The sequence below is a fragment of the Panthera onca genome, chromosome A1, assembly GCF_046562875.1.
Source record: "Panthera onca isolate mPanOnc1 chromosome A1, mPanOnc1 haplotype 2, whole genome shotgun sequence".
NCBI classification, from domain to species: domain Eukaryota; kingdom Metazoa; phylum Chordata; class Mammalia; order Carnivora; family Felidae; genus Panthera; species Panthera onca.
The window spans coordinates 218,995,994-219,015,549 of record NC_138339.1 but is presented as its reverse complement, the minus strand read 5'-3'; the positions used below and the strand labels follow the sequence as shown (position 1 = coordinate 219,015,549).

The following is a 19,556-nucleotide window of genomic DNA, read 5'->3' as shown; positions in this document are numbered from 1 at the left end:
AGACCGAGCGGCCCCGCCCCTCCCCGGCGGCCCCGCCCCGCCCCTTCTTGGCATCCCCCCCCCCCCCCCCCCCCTTTCCTGGCTCTCCCGGCCGCCGCCGGAAGCATGGGCGCGGGCTGGGAGCTGGGGGCTGCGGCGGGGCGCTCGCTGCTGCTGTGCGCCGCGCTGCTGGTCGGGGGCTGCGCGCTGGGCCTGCGCCTGGGCCGCGGGCGGGCGGCGGCGGACCGCGGCGTGCTCGCCTGGCTGTGCTATGACGCCCTGGTGCACTTCGCCCTGGTAAGTGCGGACGCCGCCGCTCTCGGGACCCTCCCCTCCCCGGTAGCGGGAGTTTCCGGTAGAGGGCCGGGACCCTTTGGCCGCCCCAAGCCCTGGAGCGCGAAGTCTGCGGAGACCCCGAAGGTGCTTGGAGGCCGCGATGCTTGCACCACCTCTCGGTTCCCTAGTCCGTAGAAAGCGCATCTTCCCAGGGGGCGCAGCCGTTCCTCTACCAAATTAAAAACAAGCGAACAAAAAATCTCTGAAAATTATTTCTGTACTGTGTTATGTTAGATTGTAAGCAGCCCAAAGGCCTTGGCTTTCTTGACTTGTAACCTGCACATTTGAACTGAAACTAATGGAAAGCGAGAGAGTTTTTGAATGCTCCAAAGAGAGCAAGGAGAGACGAGGAGGCGCACTACGCAAAGTCCGCGAGCCTGTACCAAAACAAAAAAGCCCGGTGCCCTAAAAGTAATCACCATGTTTTGGGTAATGACTGTATGCCAGGCACAGCGCTGTGTTTAATATTTCTGATCTTTACAATACCCTGTAACTTATTTATTGACCCTATTTTACAGAGGAGAAAGCAAGCCCTGGGAAGTTAGGTGACTTCACCGTGCCACCCACCTTGAGTTCTGACTTGAGTCTGGCTCCAAAGCTTGCACCCTTTGTATCAAACCGGGCTTTGAGAATCGTGTCCCGCAAAATTCAAACCACTTTATAAATAGCGAGGAGGTTAGTATTTAAGGGAATTCTATTGAAATGCCCCCTTCCACTATGCACACACTTTTTTTTAAGTTTTTTTTTTTTTTTAATAACTATGCCAAAATAGCTTTTTTGCAAATTTGACCTTGCTTAAATCTAGGCAGACCTGTGGTTGATGTGAAACCAGAGTCTATAGTATTAAGAAAGGAGAAAGCAAGATCTTTCATAATTATTTAGGTTTCTGAATGTTTATCAATTGGATACGTGCACATACCAGATGTTACTGGAATGCGAAATTCTTTCTTTCCTAATAGTTTACAAGTGGAAATAAGAGACAGCGAATAGTTCCTTCAACTCTTTTGTTTATGGAATTGACTTTCTAAGCTCTCGTTGGACACAGGGTCTCCCAAAGAACAGGGGCAGCGAAACAGGTGGCTAGGCCCGCTTAAAGAAAATGTATTATAACATATTTTAGATGTACAAAAATGTATAATAATACTAAGACATATACCCCTATGTCCATCGCCTAGTTTAATAAAATCAAGTCTGCCTTTCAAGCACAGCCTTTTACAGGTAACACCAGGTACGTCTCCATTTGTGGCAACTTGAGGTATATGACCCAATGCATGGAGTCGTTGCTCTGGTTTCCTCCCACCCTGTGTCCTGAAGGAAATGTCCCTCCCACAGCTCTTACTTTACCTGTCCCAACTGCAGAAGAGTCCACTGTATGAATGCACCGTACCTTAGTTTTTTAAAAAGTGCATATTTTTCCCCCCATATTAGAATGACCAATGACATAAAACCACTGTGGGCTATTTTATTGATATTTTATGTCTGTGAAATTGGGATGTATCTTTTTTTTTTTCTTTTAATGTATATTTATTTTTGAGGGAGAGACAGAGTGAGCAGGGGAGGAGCAGAGAAAGAGGGAGACATAGAATTGGAAGCAGGCTCCAGGCTTTGAGCTGTCAGCATGGAACCTGACATGGGGCTCAGACTCATGAACTGTGAGATCATGACCTGAGCTGAAGTCGGACGCTTAACCAACTGAGCCACCCAGGTGCCCCAAAATTGGGATGTATCTTATAATTCATGATGAAATACGATAATTGAACCAGCTCATATTAATGGGTATGTTTCTATTTTGCAGTTTACACACAGTTCTTTGACTAGCATCTGTGTATACTTACCTTAGGGATCGGTGAGGGGGGCACTTGGATTAAGGTTGAGGCCTGCAAGAAAAACACATGCCCGTATTCTCTTTGGTCGGGAGTTTGCTGCACGAATACCGAGAAATGTGGCAGAGGCTAGGATTGGAAAATAGAGCCTCACGGAGAACTGAAACTACAACTCACTTATTCACACTGGAACCTGAGCTGCCTCTTCTTACCCCTTTAACTTTCTCAGAGGGGAGGAAATGTTTGGATTTGTTGGACACCATCAAATGCAGAGCTCCCGGTTCAACAGTGTTTCAAGCTAAGCATTCCCAGAGGGCACTTCAGCTCCCCGATGTCCAACTGGACTGTGGTCACCAGGGGCTGCCGCACTGGTCTTCAGTTCAGTTGGTTATGGCCAGGCTGATTTCCCACCAGTGCACCTGGAAGGAGCCATGGCAACATACATAAAGAAATCGGTGGTCTGGCTCACTGTTTCTCAGAGTTGGCCATGGCGTGTTGTGCACTGGTGCCTCCTGGTTTTTCCCCCTCATCTGCAATCTAAGTATAGCATTCTAGGCATGGCCAGGGCGCGGAGGAAGGATATGTATGCCTGTGTTTTGGGAAACACATCCTGATTGACTAGAACACAGGGTCTACCTGGGAAAGAAGTAAATTATCCTGATTGATTCCCCCACGTGCCACAGGGCAGCACAGTGAGGAGGGCCCGTTGGTACCTGCCCATGCAATGGGTGCATTACCGGTGAGGAACTGCACACTTAGGCTCCCATCTCATATGGAGTTGCTGGTGACCTGCTCCTACCTCTCTGCGGAGAGTGTTTATCTTTACTCAGAATGTAAACAGACCTCTGGGGAGGAAAGGCAGGGTCTTTATCTTTACAAACCCTGGAACATCTTGGGAGGGAGAGGTCTCTCCAGGCTTTACTACCTTGGAATGTCTCCTTATGTAAATATTCTTAAATTGGTGTAAATGCCTGTGCTCAGGGACCTCAGTCAGTGCAGGAATACGAGATATACCCGGAGAATGCTCTCCCAGTGCAGTGCATGCTAGATTGCAAAGGATAGTTGAGGGGCAAGAAGATCAGCTAAAAACAATTGCAGTATTTTAGGAGATGAAAGGGGGCTGAGCTAAGGTAGTATTGGAAGTTAAAATGGGGAGGAGAGGGGCGCCTGGGTGGCGCAGTCGGTTAAGCGTCCGACTTCAGCCAGGTCACGATCTCGCGGTCCGTGAGTTCGAGCCCCGCGTCGGGCTCTGGGCTGATGGCTCGGAGCCTGGAGCCTGTTTCCGATTCTGTGTCTCCCTCTCTCTCTGCCCCTCCCCCGTTCATGCTCTGTCTCTCTCTGTCCCAAAAATAAGTAAAAAACGTTGAAAAAAAAAAAATTAAAAAAAAAAAATAAAATGGGGAGGAGAGATAAATACGGGAGACCTTCCAGGGGAGAATGTTGTAGGTCACAGTGACCACTTCTACATCAGGGATGGAGATGATGTTGGAGTTTAGAATCTGGCTAACACGGATAATGTTGACAAGGTTAACGAAGACAGGAAGATCAGATATTAGAACTATGAATCTGGGGTTCTGGTGTGTAGTTGAGGAGAAATGGTCAGAAGGCAGTTGAAAACCCAAGACAAGCTGGTGAGATGGATTCAGGGCAGAATGGAGAGAGTTGGACATTTTTACTGCGTTGGAGGAGACAGCAGGAAGCTCTGGGAGTGAGTGATTTCTGAGGAGAGAATAGAAAGGTGCAAACGCTGAGGAATGAGAGCAGAATCTTTAAGTGTCTAAAAATGTACATATATTTAACGAGTAGGAAGGGGAGACAGTGGACCAGACCAAGAACCAGGATAGTGCTGGGCCCTGAGACCCAAGGGAAGGAATTTCAACATCACTGTTAATTGTTGTAGCACCATTAAAAAAAAAAAAAAAAAATGGTGAGGGCTGAGCCAGAGCCTCTGGGTCCAGTGATTAAGAAGCTATTGGTAGGGGGCACCTGGGTGGCTCAGTCGGTTAAGGGACTGACTCGGTTTCAGCATGATCTCACGGTTCTTGAGTTCGGGCCCTGCATTGGGCTCTGTGCTGTTAACGCAGAGCTTGCTTGGGATCCTCTCTCTCCCTCTCTCTCTCTGCCCTTCCCCAGCTCTCTCTCTCTCTCAAAATAAATAAACTTGAAGAAGAAGAAACCATTTGTAGGGGCATCTGGCTGGCTCAGTTGGTGGAGCCTTTGACTTTTTGATTTTAGGTCATGAGTTCAAGCCCTGCATTGGGTGTAAAGTTTACTTAAAAAAAAAAAAAGTCATTGGTAAACGTGGTATTGTTTGAGAAGCTAAAGACAAGGGCTTAGCAGGTGGGGTAGCAAAGATGTGGAGGCAGCCTATGAAGACCTCCAAGAGATTTGGTGGGAGGAGGAGGTGGGGGGTGTAGGCAGGGAGCTCAAGAGACATCGAGGGACCAGGCAGGAATCTTGGGTTCTGTCTGAGAGGGGAAGGTCTGGGAGCATCTGTGAGCAAGAACGTGGTCGAAGGAAGAGTGAAGGGGCAGAGAAGTGGGCTGTGTAGCACATGCTGTCTGGTGCGGTGCCTGCCTGCGTGAATTAACGCACAGCAGAGCTGAACCTGCCTCAGTCTACCACATGTCCTCGCAACAAACCCGTCTGACTAGTTCCTCCCACACTTCTGTCACTGAGAGCCTGACCGAGGCTTGTCCATCAGGGTGAGGGGCAGTTGTCACTGAAAACACGGGCTTCAGTTGTCTCCATTCATTCTACCTTAACCCCCATGAGTCGTTCTTTAACAAGTCCTGAGTCCCAGTGGCTGCTCAAGTCCCTATTAATTTGTGTATTTTGGACATTACTCTTTTCCATTTAGCATCACCATCTGTTCCCACCTTCCACCACAATCACTTCAGCCTCCGACTCTTGGGATTCTAAAAATTTCTTCCTCCTCCTACTTGCTTTATCATTAGGTCTCAAGTTGCCTTTTAGCTCACAGTCTGTTACTGTCTCTGTTTTCCTTTTCCTCTTCGTTGGTTTTGTTCTAAGATAGATACCCTCTCTGGTGAATGCATTTATAGCCTCCGTGCCGTTTGGCAGATCTGGTGAGTCACGGTTGGTCTTGCTATATATTAGTGGTGAAGCTTTGTGGTGGTTAATTTTCTGTGTCAACCTGGCTGAGCCGTGGCATGGCCAGTTATTCGCCCACGTGTTATCCTGAATGTTCTGCGAGGATGTTTTGGATAAGATGAACATTTATGGGGCGCCTGGCTGGCTCAGTCGGTAGGGCATGTGACTCTTGATTTCAGGGTCGCGAGTTCAAGCCCTATGTTGGGTGTGGAGCCTACTTTAAAATAAATACATTAATTAAATTAAATGACATTTAAATTGGTAGACTGAGCAAGGCAGATTGCCCTCCCTAAATGTGAGTGGACCCCATCCACTCAGCTGAAGGTCTGAATACAACAAAAAGGCTGACCTTCCGTAGAAGGAGCTAGAATGCCTCCTGGCTGACTGCCTTCGCACCGGTGCATTGGCCTTTTCCTCCTTCAGTCTCAAACTGACACAGTGGCTTTTTCTGGCTCTCAAGCCTGTATGTAGCCTTTGGACTAAAGCTACGTTGTCAGTTCTCCTGGGTCTCAGGCCTCCGGCCTCAGACTAAAACTACATCATCAGCTTTCCTGGGTCTCCAGCTTGCACTCACCCTGTGGGTTATGGCACTTGTCAGCCTTCATAATCCTGTAAACCACTTCCTTAGACTCAGTCTCTTCGTGTGTGTGTGTCTGTGTGTATGCCCATCCACTGTTCTGTGTCTTGGGAGAACCCTAACACAAGCTTAGAAATGATGCCAAGTTGCAAGTCCAAAGAACAGCACCCATAGTGACCTGCTGGCCTTTTTCAGGGTGTGGGTGCACAGCCCTTGCAGTTCTGCAGACCAGAACTCAGTTTGTTTTCTAACGTCATTGCATAAGACGTGCCACCTAGCAATAGGGACAGATGTCTGTGTAGCCACAGCTCAGAATGAAATCCTGTTCTGGTGCTCCTCATGTCCACAAGATTGGAGTCCACCTGGGTGCCCGGTGCTGTGCTGGACACAGAGAGAACGGATGGCCTGTGTCCTCTCAGAACTTCGAGAGCAGCAGAGAATTTTTCCCTAGGTATTTCATACGGAGAATAACAGTTATTAATGTCACTCTCAGTGTAACCCATGTGAGAAATTTCTTTTGCAGGTAGTGCTGGGAGAAGCTTAGTTTCTCCTTAAAAAATTGGTCTATTGCTGGGGCGCCTGGGTGGCTCAGTCAGTTAAGCGTCCGACTTCGGCTCAGGTCACGATCTCACAGTTCGTGAGTTCGAGCCCCGCATCGGGCTCTGTGCTGACAGCTCAGAGCCTGGAGCCTGCTTCACATTCCGTGTCTCCCTCTCTCTCTGACCCTTCCCTGCTCATGCTGTGTCTCTCTCTGTCTCAAAAATAAATAAACATTAAAAAAAAAAATTAAAAAAAAAATTGGTCTATTGCTTTCTCACAGCAAGCACAATGTTAATGTTTTTCCCCTTTCACTTGGCTGCTCGGAAGCTCAGAACCGCATTAAACTCTATAATAACAAAAGAAGGTCTACGTATGTATCTTCTTACTGGCCTCCTGATCTGGATTCTCAATTTGTTTTTTGTATTTTTTATGACTGATATTTAGAAACTTTTAAGTACATTTTACCATTTAATTGAATGTCTTTTTGTAATTGACCTAAAATATAAGATGAAGTGTATAAATACTTCAAAAAATTTTAATGCAGCTAAAATTGATTTCCTTTGAAATGGAAGAGATGTTCTAGGGAAATACCATGTTGATTTTTTTTTTTCCTTTTGTAACATGAAACACAGTTTGTAACTATTTGGTCTTCCTCTATCCCCAGTACCTGGCGTGGTGCCTGGTTTGTACCAGCCGTTCTAGAGAATTTGTTAATATTCAATGAATGGAAGAATGATTCTATCATTTTAATTTATAGTAGTTATCAGTCACATGTTAAGCCTCAAATAGCTCAAATATCTAAAAGGTTAGAATGTTTCTTCTGCATCAGTCTTTTTAAAACAAAATTGGTGTAAATCATTTTTTAAATTACTGTATTTTATTTTTATAAGGAGAGATAGAGAGTGCACACAAGAGTGATAAGGGAGAGAGAGAGAGAGAGAGGGAGAGAGAAAGAATTCCAAACAGGCTCCATGCCTAGCACGGAGCCCGACTCAGAGCTCAGTCCCACAAACCATGAGATTCATGACCTGAGCTGAAGTCAAGAGTCAGATACTTAACCAACTGAGCCACCCAGTGCCCATTTTTTAAAAATTTATTATTTTATTTTATTTTATTTTATTTTATTTTATTTTATTTTATTTTAATTTTTAGAGAGAGAACAAGAGTGGTAGAGGGAACATTAGTTTAAATTGTGTATTCCCAGGATCGTTGCAAAACATATAACATTTACATATCCAAAAGGAAGAAGGTAAAACTAGCTAGAGATAATTACGGTTAGTATTCTTAAGAATAGTCTTCCAGAATTTATATGAAAATATATATCCAGATAAATGTTTTTCAGAGTTCTTTTTTATAAAAATGGGGTCATACTAATCATTCTCTGTTGCTTTTTTCACTTAACTGTGTTCAGTGACCATCCATATCACTATCTCTTGAACTGCCTCATAATTTTAAATAACTCCAGAGGACTATATTGTATTTTATTATAATCTATTTAACCAATCCTTAATTGTGGGACTTAAGGCTCTTTTCAGTTGCCGGCAATTATATAGAAGGCACTCTGTGCATTTTTCTGAACTTGTATAATTGTTTACCCAGGATAAATCCTGAAAATAGGGTTGACGGGTCTAAAGGAAAAGAGTTTTTAAAAACTCCAGAAAGATAGTGACCATTTATATTCTCATCAGCAACTTTCTCACACCTGGGCCAGTGTTAGGTGTCATTATTGAATCAGATACCTCTTTTGCCCTGGCTCAAGTCAGTTCTTGGTCTCATTTCACCCTTGACAAAATGTTCTGTCCAGCCACCACCATGGCAGCCAACTCTAACTTTGACTTCATTCGCCTCCCGGAGCAGGCAGCACCTGCTCTCGCCTCCTGCCCCAGGCCCCTTGATGACCTGAGCCATAGTTGGACGCTTAACCGACTGAGCCACCCAGGCACCCTTCTTATTTTTTTAAGTAGTCTTCATGCCCAGTATGGGGCTCGAACTCATGACCCCAAGATCAGGAGGCATACTCTGCCAACCGGCCAGGTGCCTTCCTTATAGTGAACTTTAATATCTATCTGACAAAGCGAACTTCTTACCACTCATTTTTAAACACTTTAAAATGAATTCTTCCACATGAATTTCAGATGAATTTGCCAGGTTCTGAAACTTGGTATTTTGGTTTGGTATTTTCTTTCTTTCTTTTTTTTTTTTTTTTCAATATATGAAATTTATTGTCAAATTGGTTTCCATACAACACCCAGTGCTCACCCCAAAAGGTGCCCTCCTCAATATCATCACCCACACTCCCCTCCCTCCCACCCCCCATCAACCCTCAGTTTGTTCTCAGTTTTTAAGAGTCTCTTATGCTTTGGCTCTCTCCCACTCTAACCTCTTTTTTTCTTTTCTTTCTTCCCCTCCCCTATGGGTTTCTGTTAAGTTTCTCAGGATCCACATAAGAGTGAAAACATATGGTATCTGTCTTTCTCTGTATGGCTTATTTCACTTAGCATCACACTCTCCAGTTCCATCCACGTTGCTACAAAGGGCCGTATTTCATTCTTTCTCATTGCCATGTAGTACTCCATTGTGTATATAAACCACAATTTCTTTATCCATTCATCAGTTGATGGACATTTAGGCTCTTTCCATAATTTGGCTATTGTTGAGAGTGCTGCTATAAACATTGGGGTACAAGTGCCCCTATGCATCAGTACTCCTGTATCCCTTGGGTAAATTCCTAGCAGTGCTATTGCTGGGTCATAGGGTAGGTCTATTTTTAATTTTTTGAGGAACCTCCACACTGTTTTCCAGAGTGGCTGCACCAATTTGCATTTGGTTTGGGATTTTCTTAAACCCATACATTAATTTGAGATTAAGTGATGTCTTTACAATACTGAGTCTCCTCTAAGAACTAAGTGGATCTCAATTTATTTAAATCTTTTGTTATAGTCTCTTAACATTCTTTTTTTTAAAATTTCATTTTAGAGAGAGCACGATCAGGGGAGGGACAGAGAGAGAGAGGGAGGGAGAATCCCAAGCAGACTCCATGCTCTCTGAGGAGCCCCACATGGGTCTTGATCTCATGATCCTGGGATCATGACCTGAGCCGAATCAAGAGTCAGATGCTCAACCAACTAAGGCACCCCATCTTAAAATTTGCTTCTAAGGGTTTCTGGGTACCTCATTCAGTTAAGCGTCTGACTTCAGTTCAGGTCATGATCTCATGGTTTGTAAGATTGAGCCCCGCATTGGGCTCTCCACTAACAGTGTGGAGCCTGCTTGGGATTCTCTCCCTCTCCCTCTCTCTCTGTCCGTCCCCCACTTGCTCTCTCTCAAATAAACTTAAAAAAATTACTTCTAAGTATTCTTAGAGTTTTATTGCTACTATGAGATATTTTTCCTTTGTATTTTAACTGATTATTGCTATAAGTGAAAACTATTGAGTTATATTTATATCTATATAGTAACCAGCCACTTTTCTAAATTCTTGTTCTCCCCATTCCAGCTTTATTGAGTGATAATTTGCACACAATGAAACCCACCCATTAGGAGTACAGTTTGATGAGTTTAGTGAGTGTGCAGAGCTATGTGAGCACCATTACAGTCACCATATAGGACATTTCTGTCACTTTTTACGGAGGTTTCTCCCATCCCTTTGCAGATGTTCCCCGCCCCGACCTCTGGCACCAGGAAACACTGATCTGCTTTCTTGGCATTAACGTTTTACTCTTTCTAGAATTTCCTATAAATGAAATCACACAATAGGTAGTCTTTTATTTAGCTTAAGCTACTGAATATTGTCCCACTACATGGATATATCCCAATTTATGTATCTGTTTACCAGTTAATGAAAAATGGTGCTGTTTCTAGTTTTAAATTTTTTTGAGTTTACTTATTTATTTTGAGAGAGAGAGAGAGAGAGAGAGCATGAACCGAGGAAGGGCAGAGACAGAGGGGGAGAGCAAGAATCCCAAGGAGGCTCTGCACCATCAATGCAAAGCCACCATCAACGCAGAGCCCAACGTGGGGCTCAAACTCACAAACCGCGAGATCATGACCTGAGCTGAAACCAAGAGTTGGATGCTTAACCAATGAGCCACCCAGCCCCTAGGCTAAACAGCCCCTAAACAGCCCCTAGGCGCTGTTTCCAGTTTTAGACTTTTATAAATAATGCTGCTATGAGTGTCTGTGTACAAGTCGTTGTGTGGGCATGTGTTTTCATTTCTCCTGGGTAAATGCCTGGGAGTGTGATTCTTTAACCAGAGTAGCAACTGCCAAACATTTTCCGAAGGGCTCTGCGATGTCCATTCCCACCAGCAATGTTTCATTGTTCTAACTGGTCCACATCCTCACCAGCACTTGGTGTCTTAGTCTGCTGCAGCTGTTGCAACAAAAATATCATAGACTGGTGGCTTACAGTACAGACGTTTATTTCTCATGTTTGAGACGCTTGAAAGTTCAAGATCATGCTGCTACCATGGTCGGGTTCTGGTGAGACACTTCATGGCTTGCGGATGGCTGCCTGTTGCTGAGTCCTGACATGGCTCAGACAGAGCCTTTGTCTCTCTTCCTCTTCTTATGAGGATGCTAATCCCATCATGGGGGCTGTACCCTCATGACCTCATTTAAACTCAATCATCTCTACAGGCCCCACCCCTAAATACCATCACATTGGGGGTTAGGGCTTCAGCAGATATATTTGAGGAGACACATTTGGTACATAACACTTAGTATTGTTAATAATATAGAGAGATCCCATGTGCACTTTATCCAGTTTCTCTAATGATAACACCTTGCAAAATTACAGTATCACAATGAGGATATTGACAGGGACACAATCGGAAGGAAGAACAAGGGGCACATGCTCAGACATTTATGGAATTACAAATGTCAGCAACCCCCAAGCTCATCGCCCCCAGGTTCTCCTATGATTGGTCCAGCAATCAGTGTCTCCCCTTCACTTGTACCGTGTTTGAGCGGCCGCTGCCATCATGGCAGCCCTGATCCCGCGGGGCTGAGGAAACTCCATGCCCCAAACCCAACCTGCTGGCAATGGCCAAGACCCAAGAGAATTGCCTTACCCCTCACAGTCCATCTTGAGGAAGCTTAGTGATAGCAGCCAAGGGCTCCAACAAGGAGGTGGCATCAAAGGTTTGATAGCCCCATACACTCCCACACCGGAAGAGCTGTGGCTGTTTAAATGCTTTGCACAGCCTAGCTGAGTGGGTGGGCACCTTCTCAAAAGAGGGAGCCAGCGGCAGGATGCACATGACTCTCCTTCCCGATGCAGAGAGCTGCTCTGGAGCTGTAGGCACCTCTCCACATTCTCGCTGGGCCACCCCCTCACCCTGCCACCTTTTGTCCCCCATGGTGGGGTGACCAACAGTCCCCGTTTCCCAGGGACTGAAGGCGTTCCTGAGATGGGGGGGGGGGGTTCACCCTACCTGCTGTCTCTTTCACTTTTGACCTCCAAACCTTTCCTGTGTCTCCTTGTCTTCCTGTTCTAGCTCTTTGTCCTGCCTTCTCCCTCCAGAAAATCTGATTCCAGAAAGTCTTCTGTCATCTACCCAAAACTGCCAAGGGTAAAGAAATAGCGATTTGAAGATATCTAACAGCATTGTTTATATTTAAACTGAGGCAGAACAGCCATTTTTTTTTTAATAATACAAAAAGAAGGGAATTAGAAGAAAGAAGAAAGCTGGTTTATCCCAAGTCTTGGAATGATTAGTTCCTTGTGGGAAAAGAGCTTTTTACATATTCTGGGTTTGTGCGTGCAAACACACACACACACACACGCACACACATGCACACACATGCACACACACACACACCCCTCTGAGAGAAACCCCTGAGGCATATTTCATCACTATTTTCTGGTTATCATTATATTCAGTATTGCCCCAACTCTTTGTGAGCTCTCTATCACGATGGACCACAGCCTTTTTCTGGAGGGGTGTCAGGGAGTTACTGCCTCTCTTGCAGAAGCTGTGAGTCCCTTGGGGACAAAGACTATTACTTTCCCACCTTTGCATCTTCAAAGATGCACTGCCTGGCTGCATAGTTCATTTGCAAAACTGATTTCATCCCAAAGACCTCAAGATGTTTTATGACCATCAGCTCCATTAGCCAAATGAAAAGCAAGTTGGCTAGAGTGATGCTTTCCACTGGAGAATTTGTTTCTGCCCTTCCAAAATCACGACCCCAAATCACAACCACTTTGTGGAAGAGATTCAGAGAAGCTTTTGTGTTATTCGAGATTTTACTTGCATGGTATTCCTGTTAGTGAAGCTCTTTGGGGCAAGAACCTCTGCATTTATTTACTCAAGCTAGTTCAAGTGATGGATGGACACACAGGGCAACTCATGGAAATGCAGCAGAAACTGAGATGTAGCTGGGCCACTGGAGGTTGGTTCTGATTCACAAGCAGCTCTGCGTTAAGGTAACTTAACTGCCTCACGGCTCCCCTCTAGGTTTGCTTCTCTTTCTGTTACTTGCTGGCTTTCTCGCCCTTTATTCTTTTTGTGTATCCCATAGCATCTACTCATATGCGTGTATTTTTGGTTGAATTGTGTCCTCCCCTCAACAGAACATGTTGGAGTCCTAACCCTCAGTACATCAGAATGTGGCCCTGCTTAGAGATGAGGTCTTTACACAGGTAGTTAAATGAGGCCATTAAGGGTGGGCCTTCATGCAGTATGACTGGTGTCCTTTTAAAAAGGGAAATTGAGGGGCACCTGGGTGGCTCAGTCAGTTGAGTGTCAGACCTTTGATTTTGGCTCCAGTCATGATCTCACGGTTCGTGGGTTCGAGCCCCACGTCAGGCTCTGCTCTGACACCTTGGGGCCTGTTTGGGATTCTCTTCTGCACCTCCCCTTCTCTTGCACGTGTGCACTTGCATTCTCTCTCTCAAAACAAATAAATAAACTTTAAAACAAAAACAAAAAGGGGAAGTCAGGACCCAGAGACACAAACACGTTCCATGTAAAGATGAAGGCAAAGATCAGGGTGATGCTTCTACAAGCCACAGAACACCAAGGATTGCAGGCAAACCCCTAGCATCTTGGAGAAGTTCTGGAATGGGAAGTTCTGGAATACGCTCTCCCTCAAAACCCTCAGAACGAACTAGCCGTGCTGACACGTTGATCCTGGACATCCGGCTTCCAGAACTGTGAGGTGGTAAGCATTGTTCTAAGCCACGCAGCTTGTGGTACCTTATTATAGCAGCCCTAGCAAATACTACACCTTCCTTCCTCATCCATGCTTCCTTGTAACTTGAGTTTATTCATAATGTCAAGTTGCTGTCCGCCTCTCATGACCTCTCCTACATACTTGCCTTCAGAATGAGTTTGGATTCACTCCCCTGTTTGTCAGTTTCTGTTCCAGAGAGTTAAGAATGTCACTGGCCCAGCCTGTCCCTGTTTGAATGTGGCTTTTTGGATAGGCCGCTTCGTAGGCCAGCAGCCAGCTTGTGAGTTGTCTGTTCTGGAGTCCTGTCATCCCTCCTTGTCCTCTGGCTCAGTCACCTCTAGCCAAAGCAGTGCCTGTCACTGTGTAAACCACAATTTCCCACGGCTGTCCACTCTCTGGGGACTGGGGGTAGCCTGGGCATGGCACGCATCATGATGAACACATCTAAAGAAATGCCCAGTACCATGTATGGAGAACAAGAAAGCCACCTCGGTCTAGGAAGGGGCTCAAGGGGCCAATAAGTCCCATATCCCCCTTGAAATAGGTATTTTACCAATAACCCAGACAGATATAGGTTGAAAACTTTCAGCCAATACCAGCTTTCCAGAATTAAATGGCTCTGGTGATAAGAAAATTCTTCCTTATGGTGAGGTGAAATTAGTCTCCTTAGGACTTCTCTTCATTGGTCCTAGTTCTGCCCTATGCAACCCAAAAGGAAGTAGAATCCCCTGTCCACACTGCAGCGCCCCCTAGTGTCAGTGCATTCCACCATTTCTCCTGACCTGGTTTCCTGGCGCTTTTCTGTCCTCATTACTCAACACTGTTCCAGAGGGATCTGACTGTTACTCAGGAAGCCTGGGTCCAGGAGGGAAGGTAGAAAGATTATGGGTTTAGAGGTCTAACAGATGCACTCTTGAATGCTGGCTCTGCCATTTACCAGCTGTGAAATTCTGAACAGTACCTTTTCCCTACCACAAATCCTTTCTGTAAGGAGGAAGGGGAAGAAGGAAAGAAATTTTCTGTCTGTGTTTCCTTATTGTCTTCATATGTTTGGGCTGCTATGACAAAATACCACCGATTGAGTGGCTTATAAACAAAAATTTATTTTTCTCAGTTCAGGAAGCTGGCAGTCTGAGATCAGGCTGCTGTCATGGCAGGTGAGGGCCCTCTCTCTGGTGTCTGGATGGTGCCTTCTTGCTGTGTCCTCTTGGTGGAAAGGCTAGGGATCTCCCTGGAGCCTCTTTCATAGAGTCATTAATCGCATTCAGGAAGGCTCTACCCTCATGACCTGAGCAGCTCCCAAAGGCCCCAACTTCTAATATCATCATCTTTGGGAATTAGAATTTCAACACATGCATTTGGGTGGGACACATTCACACCCTAGCATTTACCTATAAAGTATGGAAATATTTTCTTCAAAGCATTGTCATGAGGATTAAATAGAGCTTTGTAATGGGGCAGTGTTTCTCAAACTTGAATGTGCATAGGAATCACCCCAGGGATCTTTTCACAGTGCAGATTCTGATTCCATAAATCTAGGTCTGAAATTCTGCATTTCTAACAAGCTCTTGGGAGATGCCCAAGTTGGGATTCACGAGCCACATTTGAATTGCAAGGATGTAGGACACTTGGCATGATGCCTGGCACTTAGCAGAGTTCAGCAAAGGTTGATTCTGTCTTCTTCTGTCCTTTTCGTGACCCCTCTCGCCATACTCTGTCCTAGGATTAACTTTTAATTTTCATCCTGTCCCTGTGTAATAAAGTAACAATGCACTTGTCCAATTGAGATAAGCCTTGGAAAGTTTCCTTTCAAATCCTTAATCTGAGGAATAACTGTGTTGGCAGGGAAGGGCATATTCTTAAAAGATGTTTTCAAGTTCTAAATGAAACACTAAGCTGCCTCGATGTGGGCACAATAGAACTTTCGCGGGTTCTGAAAAGGCCAGCGCTGTCCTCCATTAATACCAGGCGGCAGTGCGTCTGCACCGGCAGGTTCCATCAAACAGAAGTCATCATGTCATTAAGGGGATGACAGCTGGGCAGCATAGATTTATGAAGTCACCAAAGCCTTGTCATCCAGGTCCACAGGAGGCTGAGCAGCTGATCCTTCCAGAAACAATGATGGGTGCTGTTGCCGTGACATGGAAAAATCAAGTCTGATTAGGCTGAGATTTTGTGAATCTGAATAGGAAATGCTAATAAATTTTGACAGGGTTTACATAGTGATTCTATTCTGTTCCACTTTAGTCTCCCACCCTTAATAATGAATGTTGTTCTGTTTTCTTTGGCTCTTCATTCAAACAAGCTAAAAACAAAAAGCTTGCAAATACATTAGAATACGAATTTAGCCTTTACAAATACTAGTACAAATTACAAAAAAAAGAAAGAAATTTGGATTCTTTTTCTTTCTTCTTTCTTTTTTTTTTAATGTTTATTTTGGGGAGAGAGAGAGAACAAGCACACTAGTGGGGGAAGGGCAGAGAGAGAGAGGGACAGAGGACCTGAAGTGGGCTCTGTGTTGACAGCAGCAAGCCCAATGTAGGACTCGAACTCCCTGAACCAACCGTGAGATCATGACCTAAGTCAAAGTCAGAGGCGCAACTAACTAAGCCACCAGGTGCCCCTCTTTTTTTTTTTTTTTAATTTCTGTGAAGCCTTTTTTCCCCCCAGTAAATTTTCTTTTAAATATTGAAATAGTAAATTGAGTATTTTCTCTAAAGTGGTCATTGAATTACAGAGAGCAGTAACTTGCAGAGCCCAAACTTTTTTTGTTTTTATCTGAGCTTTGACTTGTAGTAGTTGTCTGAAAGCCTACAAAATACCGTGGTTATAATCACATGTCTGTAACACCTTAAATGAAAATTGACACTGGCTGTGGTTACTTTTATTTGCCATGATACGTCTTAGCTTTTAAGTTGATTTTGTTAACAGCACAATTAGATTTATAGTTCCAATCATGTTTTAGAGCATCTAATAGGAACTTTTGTATGTTTTGAAACCAGAAATCCTGATCCACAGAACTTGAACATTTAAATAAACAAACATTGGGGCGCCTGGGTGGCTCAGTCGGTTAAGCGTCCGACTTCGGCTCAGGTCATGATCTCGCGGTCTGTGAGTTCGAGCCCCGCATCGGGCTCTGTGCTGACAGCTCAGAGCCTGGAGCCTGCTTCAGATTCTGTGTCTCCCCCTCTCTCTGACCCTTCCCTGTTCATGCTCTGTCTCTCTCTGTCTCAAAAATAAATAAACATTAAAAAAAATTTTTTTAAATAAACAAACATTGTGGAATTTTCCTCATCGCTATAGTTTCACTATAGTTGAAATTTTCAATTGTATGGTTGGAATTTTCACTATGGTTGAAAAATTAATAGCAGGAAGAAGATATTTTCAACATTTATTGCTTTATGGTAACCTACACATGGAAAGGCTCCCGAACACTGCCATGAAACTCAGCAATGGTGTCTCAGGGGAATGAGATTGGGGGTCAGGAGGGAAAGAGTTGTACCTTTCACTTTATACCTTTTTATTTAGTTCTTTTTTTAAACTTTCATTTTGTATCCCTTTAATAATATTTTTTAGTAATTAAAATAGTAAAGGTGCACCACCAGAAGAAATGTCATAGAATTAGCATGTGATCCAGTAAGCCCACTTTTACATAAATATCCAAAGAAATCGAAACCAGGGACTTAGATACGTGCACATAGCAGTATTATTCGCCGTAGCCAAAAGGTGGAAGCAACCTAAATGTCCATCAGCAGATGAGCAGACCAACAAAATGTGGTGTATGCATACAGTGGAATGTTATTCAGCCTTAAAAAGACGTGCAATTCTGGTACATGCCACAACACAGGGAAGCTTGTGGACATTATGCCAGGTGAAATAAGGCAGTCACAAAAAGATAAATATTGGGTGATTTCACTTATATATGAGGTACTTAGAGAAAAAGTAGAGTGAAGGTTGCCAGGGGCCAGGGGTAGGGGGAGAATGAGGAGTTATTCAGAGTTTTACAGAGTTACACAGAGTTTCAGTCCGGGAAGACTCAGTTATGGAGGGAGATAAATGGTGATGGTTGCACAAGAATGTGAATGTACTCAACACCACTGAATTGTATACTTAAAATGGTTAAAATGGTAAATTTTATGTCTATTTAACTACAGTAAAAAAAAAAAATTTTTTTTTTGTTTTATTTACATTCTTTTTAGGGGAAAGAAAGCCAGGCCTGGGTACTCAAGACAGAGGAGCCGTGCATGCCCAGGCCTGGAGGAGTAAAAACCAGCCTGAGGCCTTCTGAGAACACAAGTATAAGTGCCCTCAGCCCTGGCAAGGGAGCCCAAGGGGAGGGTCGGGGGCTCATCACTGTTTGGCTACAGTGCTGGGCAGGGCAGAGTCTGGACCCACCAGGCCTCACAACGGCCTGCCCTTCGTACCCCTGGGCTACTATCCCTATCCTTCCTTCCATCTCTAAGCCTGCCTGCCAAGGCACAGCTCTAGGACTACCTCCTCCTGGAAGTCTTCCCTGATTGTCCCAACCATAGGCCCCCTCATCTTTTCCCAGTCTATATTGAATTAGAAGTTGGTGTTACTCAGCTAGATAAGCTCTCTGAGGCCAGGGCCCAGGCTATTCTAAATTAAAAAAAAAAAAAAAAAAAAATTAAATTAAATTTTAAAAAGTCCTGGCAATTGATTAAAAAAAGTTATTCAATTAGTAATGTTATTCTTTCTTCCATGTCTCTTGTTCTACCTGTCTGATTTTTTTAATTAAATTTTTTTGGCGGGGGGAGGTAATTGTAGATTCACATGTGATTATAAGAAATAATACAGAGAAAGCCCATGTACACTTGGCTTAGCTTTCCCCAGTGGTAACATTTTTCAAAACTATAGTGTAGGGGTACCTGGGTGGCTCATTCGGTTAAGCATCTGCCTCTTGATTTCGGCTCAGGTCATGATCTTGAGGTTCGTGAGATTGAGCCCTGCCTCCAGCTCTGCACTGACAGTGAAGAGCCTGCTTGGGATTCTCTCTCTCTTCTCTCTCTGTCCCTCCCCCCACTCCCTCTCTTTCAAAATAAATACACTTTAAAAAATGTTAAAAAAAAAAAACCCGATAACATGTATAATATCGGTCATTGACGTTGGTGCAGTCCACTCATTCAGATTTCCCTGGATCCACTGGCACATGTGTGTGTATTAAGTTCTGTATCATTTTATCAACTGGTTAGTTTCAAGTGTCCACCACAACAGGATATCAAGCAGTTGCAACACCACAAGGATACCTAGTGTTTTCCTTTTGTATCAACTATCAACTCCCCCCACCTCCTCCAGCCACTAACCCCTGGCAACCACTAATATGTCCTCCATTTCTAAAATTTATCATTTCAAAAAGCGTTATATAAATGGAGTGAAAGGGGCACCTGGGTGGCTCAGTCGGTTAAGCGTCCGATTCTTGGTTTCAGCTCAGGTCACGATCTCACAATTTGTGAGTCTGAGGCCCGCATCAGGCTGTGCCCTGGCAGTGCTGAGCTTGCTTGGGGTTCTCTGTCTCCCTCTCTCTCTCTCTGCCCCTCCCCCACTCTCACTGTCTCTGTCTCAAAATAAATTTTGAATGGATGAATGAATGAATGAATGAATGAATGAATGAATGAATGGAATCAGAGAGTATATAGTCTTTTGGAGTTGGCTTTCTTCGCTCAGCAAATCCCCTGGAGATCCATCCAGGTTGTTGAGTGTATGTATCAATAGTTGATTCCTTGTTACTGCTTGGGAGTGCTCCAGTATGAATGGACTGAGGTTTGTGTAACATTCACCTGTTGAAGGACATCCAGCGTTAAGCTATTACAGATAAAGCCGCTGTGAACATTTGTGTGCTTGTTTTTGTGTGAACATAAGTTTTTGTTTTTCTGGGATAAGTGCCCAAGAAAGTTGTTGGGTCCTATAGTAACTGCGTACTTCATTTTAGAAAAAACTTCCAGACTCTGGTTTTCCAGAATGGTATCATTTTCATCCCACCAGAAATG

The 19,556-nt window shown here is 44.4% G+C and overlaps 1 protein-coding gene across 1 annotated transcript in view; it reads left to right on the top strand.

Annotated features, from left to right (window-relative positions):
* Nucleotides 1-62: 62 nt before the first annotated feature.
* Nucleotides 63-19,556, top strand: part of EBPL (EBP like) — a 31,936-nt gene continuing 12,442 nt past the window's right edge. Inside the window, exon 1 of the mRNA XM_060637923.3 lies at nucleotides 63-276. Coding sequence (XP_060493906.1) covers nucleotides 106-276 — 171 coding nt within the window. The 5' untranslated portion in view covers nucleotides 63-105. The remainder of the gene's footprint in view (nucleotides 277-19,556) is intronic.